This window comes from Malurus melanocephalus, unplaced genomic scaffold (genome assembly GCF_030028575.1).
Source record: "Malurus melanocephalus ecotype Western Australia unplaced genomic scaffold, MMel_1.1 scaffold_476, whole genome shotgun sequence".
Lineage (NCBI taxonomy): Eukaryota > Metazoa > Chordata > Aves > Passeriformes > Maluridae > Malurus > Malurus melanocephalus.
This window is the reverse complement of record NW_026623708.1, coordinates 402,804-409,912: the sequence shown is the minus strand read 5'-3', so window position 1 is coordinate 409,912 and position 7,109 is coordinate 402,804. Positions and strand designations below refer to the sequence as shown.

Sequence of the window (7,109 nt, the reverse complement as noted above, 5' to 3'; positions counted from 1 at the left end):
TAACCTTTAAAGGTGGGAGCAATTCTTGCCCACTGCTTTTAAAAGGAAAGCAATAAAATGTAGAGCAGAGCAGCACTTTTTGGGTCAGAGCCATCTCTTGGTGGTGCCGTCCCTGTGGAGCACCTACCCTGACATTTGCAGGAGGAGCCCTCAAAATGCCACATTTTGCATAAAACCTACCTTAAATTAGTCCAAAGGAGGCAGAAGGGAGAAGCTAACCTTGCTGGCTTTCTGTTTAGACTTGGATTTCTTTCAGAAATAACAGAGTCTGCAGTGATTGTGCAGAGACCTTCACACTGAGGAGCTGATACCTACCCTGACACCCATTTGCAGGGGAAGCCCTCAAAATGTGCTTTTTTTGCATAAAGCCTACTTTAAATTGGTCCAAAGGAGGCAGAAGAGAGAAGCTAACCTTGTTGGCTCATTCTGTTTAGACTTGGATTTGTCTCAGAAATAACAGAGTCTGCAGTGATTGTGCAGAGGCCTTCACACCAAGGCCTTCCTCTCCATTCCAGTAACAATAAACTTTGTCAGACTGACAGCCCAGCAGATAAAACTTGGGAATTACACCACATCACACATCCTGGGGGATTTCAAGGATGTACAACAAGAGAATGAGGCAGCTGGGAGTGCTCAGTCCTGTGAAGGTTAAAGGCAGGGGAGGGGGRATCTCATCTTTTTTGCCACTCATTTGGAGTAGATCCAGCCCAACTTCTTGGATGTGTGCTGGAAATGGGTGAAAGGCAATTGGCACAGGCAGCAAGGAGGAAAATTCCAAGTAGAAATTAGTGGGAGGGAAAAAAAAAACACCACAAGGGCAGTCAGACCCTACAACATTGGTTTTGTGAAACCTTCATTGTTAGAGATAYCCARAGCTTGGCTGGGCAAGGTCCAGAAMAAACTCTCTGAAACTGAGAAAAGGTTGGACAGAGATGTCCAGGGGATCCTTTTAATCTGAATTGTTGGGAGATGTCACAGAATCATGAAATATGAGCAGCAGAGAGATCTGTGCCCTGCCATACCGCTATGCACATGGACCTCTGTGAAAGGCTGCAAGAACACATTTTCTGCATGGAAAAGCAGAAATATTTGGTCAGTGAACTTAGGGGTCAATCAGGCTGAGAGTCTATTTAACAAGCCCAGTTTTTCTGAGATGTTGAGGGTTTTCTATGATCTGGATCAGGGCTGTGACAGTGCATACCAAAGCTTCATGCCCCCTTTGTCTGCACCCTGGTTTGCTTTATGAATTTGACTGTGGGGAATATCTCTGATACACATTAAAGTGAGATTAAATCTTACAAAAAAACTGTCCCTGAAGACTGTAAACACGTGGGTTAATGGGGCAGAGAATCAGTCTACTCACAAGGGTAGTTTATCTATGAAATGGTTCCAAATATAAGCATTTTTCTTTGGCATATGATGCAAATTTCTCCAGACTTTAAACATGGGATTGACTCAACAATTTCAGCTGAGGAAACTGAGTTCTTCCTAAAACTAAAGGGAAAAGAAGACTGTTTGTTTCTAATTAATTACCCAACTCATGTGCTCTCTAATATAGCAAAGACTAAAACAGGTAAACCTTTTTGATCTCAGAGATATTGTCAGAAATATTTACAACCACATTCTCCCTTCTATTGGAACAATTTTGGTACTATTGGCATAGGAGATATTTTCTTTGTTGGATTTGAAGACACAGAAACACCAAGGTCTCTTAAGATGCTTTAATACATACCTTGATTAAAGTGACTAAAGTGTCTTATAACTCTCCCCCACTATGAGAAGTTGTTTTTATTCAGARTCTGATGCAGGACAGTTGTACAAAAGTTAATTATTTAAATCTCGTTSCCTCTTGTCAATGTACAATTAGAAGGGAGGAAAATGTTTCCAGGAGGGAACACTGCTTACCACCCTGCAGGGCAGAGGTTTTCCTTGAGTAAATCTACATCTCAAAGTACAGTCTCTCTCCCAGAGCTGCCATCATGTTGGTATTTTGAACTAACAAGCATAGAGTGGTAAGAAACACAATAATTTTTCCCATGAAAAGAAAAACATGGATTTTGTGTGTGTGTGTTTGTGTSYGTKTGTGKCTTTTTGGTCACAATTACTCTAYATTCACAAATCAAAGGTCCAGTTAAAACAATGAGTTTTTGCTTTTGCTTTTCCCTTCTTTAGTTCTCATCAGTCCAGGCAACAGGGCACACTTCAGAAACTCCTTTCCTGAATTAAAATTCTTTCTGGACAAAAAGATCTGCTCTTCCTTTCTTATTCCTGAATAGCCKGATTGATAGCAAAATAACTTTACCTGATTCCATAATTAAATCTGATAATTAAACAGCATTTCCTGCTGTAAAGGAACATTTTATCCTATCTAAAACTCCCAATCCCTGCAATATTAATGCATAAATTCATTCCAGTACCATGATGCTCAACTATCCACTTAGTCCATGTACAGCATTTCTCCAATACATTCCAAAATGTACAGGCTCTGATTTTCTAAAATGATGCTATCAGTCATGTAGCCCATTCTACGTCAAAATATCAGATTGTGGCAGCTTTGTTTTACAACCAAGCCAAAGAGAAGAAAGACATCAACACAGTTWAAAAATGTCTATGCCTTGACACAGAATGCAGAGTTTTAGATGCTGCTCAGTCATGCTTTAATCTGCAAATCCCCTGCCTGTGCAATAACTCTGAATTTCTCCAGGTTGCTCCTGGTGGTCAGGGCTCTGGTGAAATTTGGCTTTTCTGCTCATTGACATCATTCTGGGATGTACARCCCATTCCAGTCCCAGCCTCCATGTGCTTTGGAGAACACCAGAACTTGTCTTGTCTGCTCAGGCAGAGCTGTCATGCCACCCAACAACGTCACAAAAGGTGAAAATGCTGTCTCTAGGCAAGACTGCAGGAAGCTCCAGTAGGTCTGAGCTGGAATTGAGCAAATTGCTGCAGTGTGACCACAAACAGCAGTTCAGATGAAGGCTGCTGTGTAGTGATGTATAAAATTCCCTCAAACTAATCCAAACATTTATCCCTAAGAGAGTACCTAAGAGGACAAAAGCACAGCAGCAATAAATCTCCCTACAGTCACTTAAGCAGTACTCATATTCTCATGTAAGCACTGCCCCTGCTAAACTTGATCATTCTAACAGGCAAGCTTGGTGTAGAAAAGTATTTTCTATCCTACGAGGCTATGTGGTGTTGTCTGTTTTTATAATGCCTTTTTAAAGCATTTTATTTCCTTTCTCAAACTAGAAAGGAAGTCTGTTAACAGAGAATGTTGCTTGCAGCATCAGGCTTTGGCCAGTTATTTTTCCYTGCAAAGTGCACAAAATTAATTTGCAGCAGCTTCTGATAAGAATGTACAATGTCAAGGTCCTGACTGTGAAAAGCTAAGCAAAGAAGCACTGATAACAATTTTTTTAAAGCTTTGTTGGGGTAAGGAATGAATTTTCAAGGGCGCTGGCATCTAACAGTTGCCAAAACATCATCATTTGTGTCAGCCAGAAACCTTTCTCCTCAAAAAGAAATGCTTTTGCTTTCCTCCTGTCACTTGTAAGCCCAGTTTTCCTCTGAAAATGTAACAGTGTGGGGATGCTTCTTCTACAGCTTTTCCCCAGGGCTCTCTTTAATGAGTGAACAAAACCTATGATAGAATAAAAAAAAAAAAGGACTTTAGCAGTTAGTGTCATGAATGAAGCAAACCTTTTTTAGAGATCCAAACCAGGGATCCCTTTTCCAGCGATTCCAGCCTAATTAATTGTGTTGCTGGACTTCTTTGTAACTTCCTTCTGGCTTGAGGCAGCTCCCTATTTATCATCCTGCTTCAGCAGGGATATCAGCCTTTCCCTGCATGAGAGACAGAGAAAATACATCAGCAGAGTGTCCTGGCAGAGCCAGGAAGGCATTGGSAGCTTCAGGCTAATCCCTGCTTACMAAACAGCTCTGCTTGAACTCGAGAGAAACCCCAGGGAGAAACACCTGGATGTTTTCTGTGTGTTAAAAATCTGAAGTAATGACACAGATCACTGCAGAGACACAAACAGCCTTATTTTAGTCAGGTTCTCTCTCGCACAAGACATTTCCAGAGGTGARTCTTTCCCTCCTGCAGCTTGAATTTAACTTTGATGGTACATTAAACAATTTCATCACTTCAAATGCCTCTAGTGCACTGAGCAAATACAAAATCCCAGGGGTTGGTTTCTGATCTTGCACAGAGAGAGTAAGAAACCCATGTTATAATGGGGAAGTATTCAGAAAATATAGAGCAGCAGAGTCCACTCCTCAAACCACTCTAAATAGCTTGTCCTGATATTTAAATTTAAATTTTAAGCTCTCTACCTTCAATATTAGCATTATATTATACAAGGAAGTACCACWAGAGAGAATTACCAATATGAGGGTTTATTCTCTGAGGATTTAGGGATGCAGGACCTCATTTAGGCTCAGACCTCACTGCATCCAGAGCCTTTCTCCTTGGTGGGAGTGGTGTGGAATTATCACATTCTTTTGCAACAAAGGAGGCACTGGAGAGGGAGGGGAGCAAAATGACYGAGGTGGTGCTCTGCAGCATATAAATACAGGCTGATCTCCCTCCCAGCCTTCTGAGTGCTGGAGAAGTGGGACCAAGACTCGAGACAGAGTTTTGTGGGGTTGGTTTGGCATTGAAGTTGATTTTGAGCATTTGCAGATTTGTTAGTTTGATTGGTTTGTAATGATTTGTACAATTTTTTCTTTGCACGGAAATAATATGTAGACTACTTCTGAATAGGAATAGCTAGCAAAAGTAAGAAGACATGCTTTAAAATTTGTTCTGTGTAGTGATTAAAGTTTGTTTTTCTGTGGTGTCTCCTTCTGGCAACACCCTTTGATTTGTAAGRACTCCAGAGATTGATGTCATATGTTCATTCCCTCAGGCAGAAGGAGAACCAGCAGCAGAACAGCGAGTTTGTCACCGAGGAGCAACCCAGAGCGATGTCCCTGGCTGGGGTGAGCTGCCTGGTGACAGGAGCAGGAGGATTYCTTGGCCAGAGGATTGTCAGCTTGCTCCTGGAAGAAGAGGAGGCTCTGGCTGAGATCCGAGTGCTGGACAAAGCCTTCAGTGATGAAGCACTCAGGAGATTTGAGAGTAAGTGCCATTGTGTGGGAACTGTGGGTTCAGCTCTACGTGTTGCTGTCTCAAACCTTTACCTCTCATCCAATTCATCTTTGCAGATAGAGTTTTTATCTGAAGGAACCCTTGCTTTATCCCTCCCTCTTCCTCCAGCRCAGAAATCAGATGTAAAATGTGAAAACAAGAGTTTTTTTGTCAAGCCTTGAGGCTTCTATATGCTGTTTATGCAGTAAACAGGCTGTCTTCAATCTGATTTCTAGTACAACAAAACCCACAGAACAAAATTRGTGTGAAAATCTCACACTWCTTCTTGRRGGAAAGGAAAATGCAAGGATTGCTRTWCWGAGTGGGAGGGCAGAGATACCCAGAGCAAGCTGTGCTGGGCTCTGGTGTGACAGACTAGAAGGCAGTGACAAAAAGTGGGGGCCAATTCTAATGGTTTTCTTCAATTTGGGATTAATTTGGTTAATAGTGATCTTTAAAAACTTCTGTTGGTAACACCATTGCAAGTTTGCTTTTGTTGGTAACATCATTGCAAGTTTCGTGTTTAAGCAAGTGCTAAACAAAAAAGAGATGGGATTATTTGCAAAGTGCAAGGCAGGACTTTCTGACTTCTTGAATGGATTGGAGACAGCACAAGTGAGGGATGTGCCCTGGGTCAGAAAAAAATGGTGGCCAGGAAAGCAGCCCAGAGTGTTGGATTTTAAATTCTTTGAGATGCTGAGCACATCTATAAAAGGGCACATATAGGGGGCCTAAATTCAGTCAGGTTCCTAAATCCTTACATTATATTTATTTAACAATGACTTCCTCCATCACATCTTCACTGCAAGACTCCTCTTCCTCTCTACAGGCAATTTATGGGAATCCTTAAGGAATATCTCCATATGATTTGCTAAAGAGCCTCAATCACTATTTAGAGCACTTAATTGTCATCAAGGAATAGTAAGAGTGTGCCATAAACCTGGTACAAACTGCACAAACTTTGTCATGGTTCTATACAGCGCAAATTTCTCATCATTAAATCTGACTTGGCATTTCACTGAGGATTTCTAGATGTCCTTGGACCTTTCAGCAGCCCTTCCTGCTCTGATTTCCAGAGAATTTCCACAGAAACAAACCCAAAATCTGTGTGTGTGTTTTAGCACTGATACACCATTGCAGAGGCATTTGCACTGCTGTGGGACAGGAGAGTTTTGGGAAGATAATGGGGCATCCTGGGGAGTGAAAACAATTGTTTGTGGATGGGCACAGTCTTGGCTGAGCTGCAACAAAGGTTTTGATGGTTTTTTTGGTTTTTTTTTTTTTTTTTTTTTTTTTTTTTTTTTTTTTTTTTGTTTTTTTGTTAACAGGCAAATGTGTGCCCTCTTCCCTCTTCCTCCACTGAGCTCTGCTCACACACCTCCTCTCCTATTCTTTTAACATTCCTTCTGCCTATCTGAGCAGCACGGGAGGGAGGGAAAAATCAGTTACTAAAATCTTTTTTCCCCATAAACAAGTTGTAAGGACCACAGACTGGCATTCCAGATGTGTTTAAATGGGCTGCAATCCCTGCACTTTGACTGGCAGCTCTGCAATCTGTATCAGCCCTTTTGGCTCCATTTCTTCTGCTGTCCTGTCAGTTCCTGTGCTCAGGACAACCCAAAATATTTCCCAGCCATTCCCTTTCAAGCCCTTCTGTATCACAGTGACTCCTATTCTGAATTCAGAGCTGCTACAAAACTTGTGGGTGGAGCTGGAGTCTTCTGATCTCATTATTTTTACTGCTGGGACTTTTACTTGTGAGCAGACATTATCAGGATTTCTGGAACAGCCAGGAGCAGGGCTGGGTGGGWTTTTTCCTCACTAATCTCTTGACCACCTTGCAATATCTGTGTTGGGACAGGGCTGTGGGTAGTAAAACAGAAAAGCTGTCAAAAATTACAGTTTTTTGTGCCAGAAAGCACTCAGGGCACTGCTCTTTTGTCCAAACAATTCTCCTGCTGAGAGCTTGACCATC

General features: G+C 41.7%; 1 protein-coding gene across 1 annotated transcript in view; it reads left to right on the top strand.

Moving 5' to 3' along the window:
* The first annotated feature begins 4,868 nt into the window (after positions 1-4,868).
* Positions 4,869-7,109, top strand: part of LOC130582277 (3 beta-hydroxysteroid dehydrogenase/Delta 5-->4-isomerase-like) — a 10,697-nt gene continuing 8,456 nt past the window's right edge. Inside the window, exon 1 of the mRNA XM_057380890.1 lies at positions 4,869-5,125. Within this exon, the coding sequence (XP_057236873.1) occupies positions 4,891-5,125 (235 nt within the window). The 5' untranslated portion in view covers positions 4,869-4,890. The remainder of the gene's footprint in view (positions 5,126-7,109) is intronic.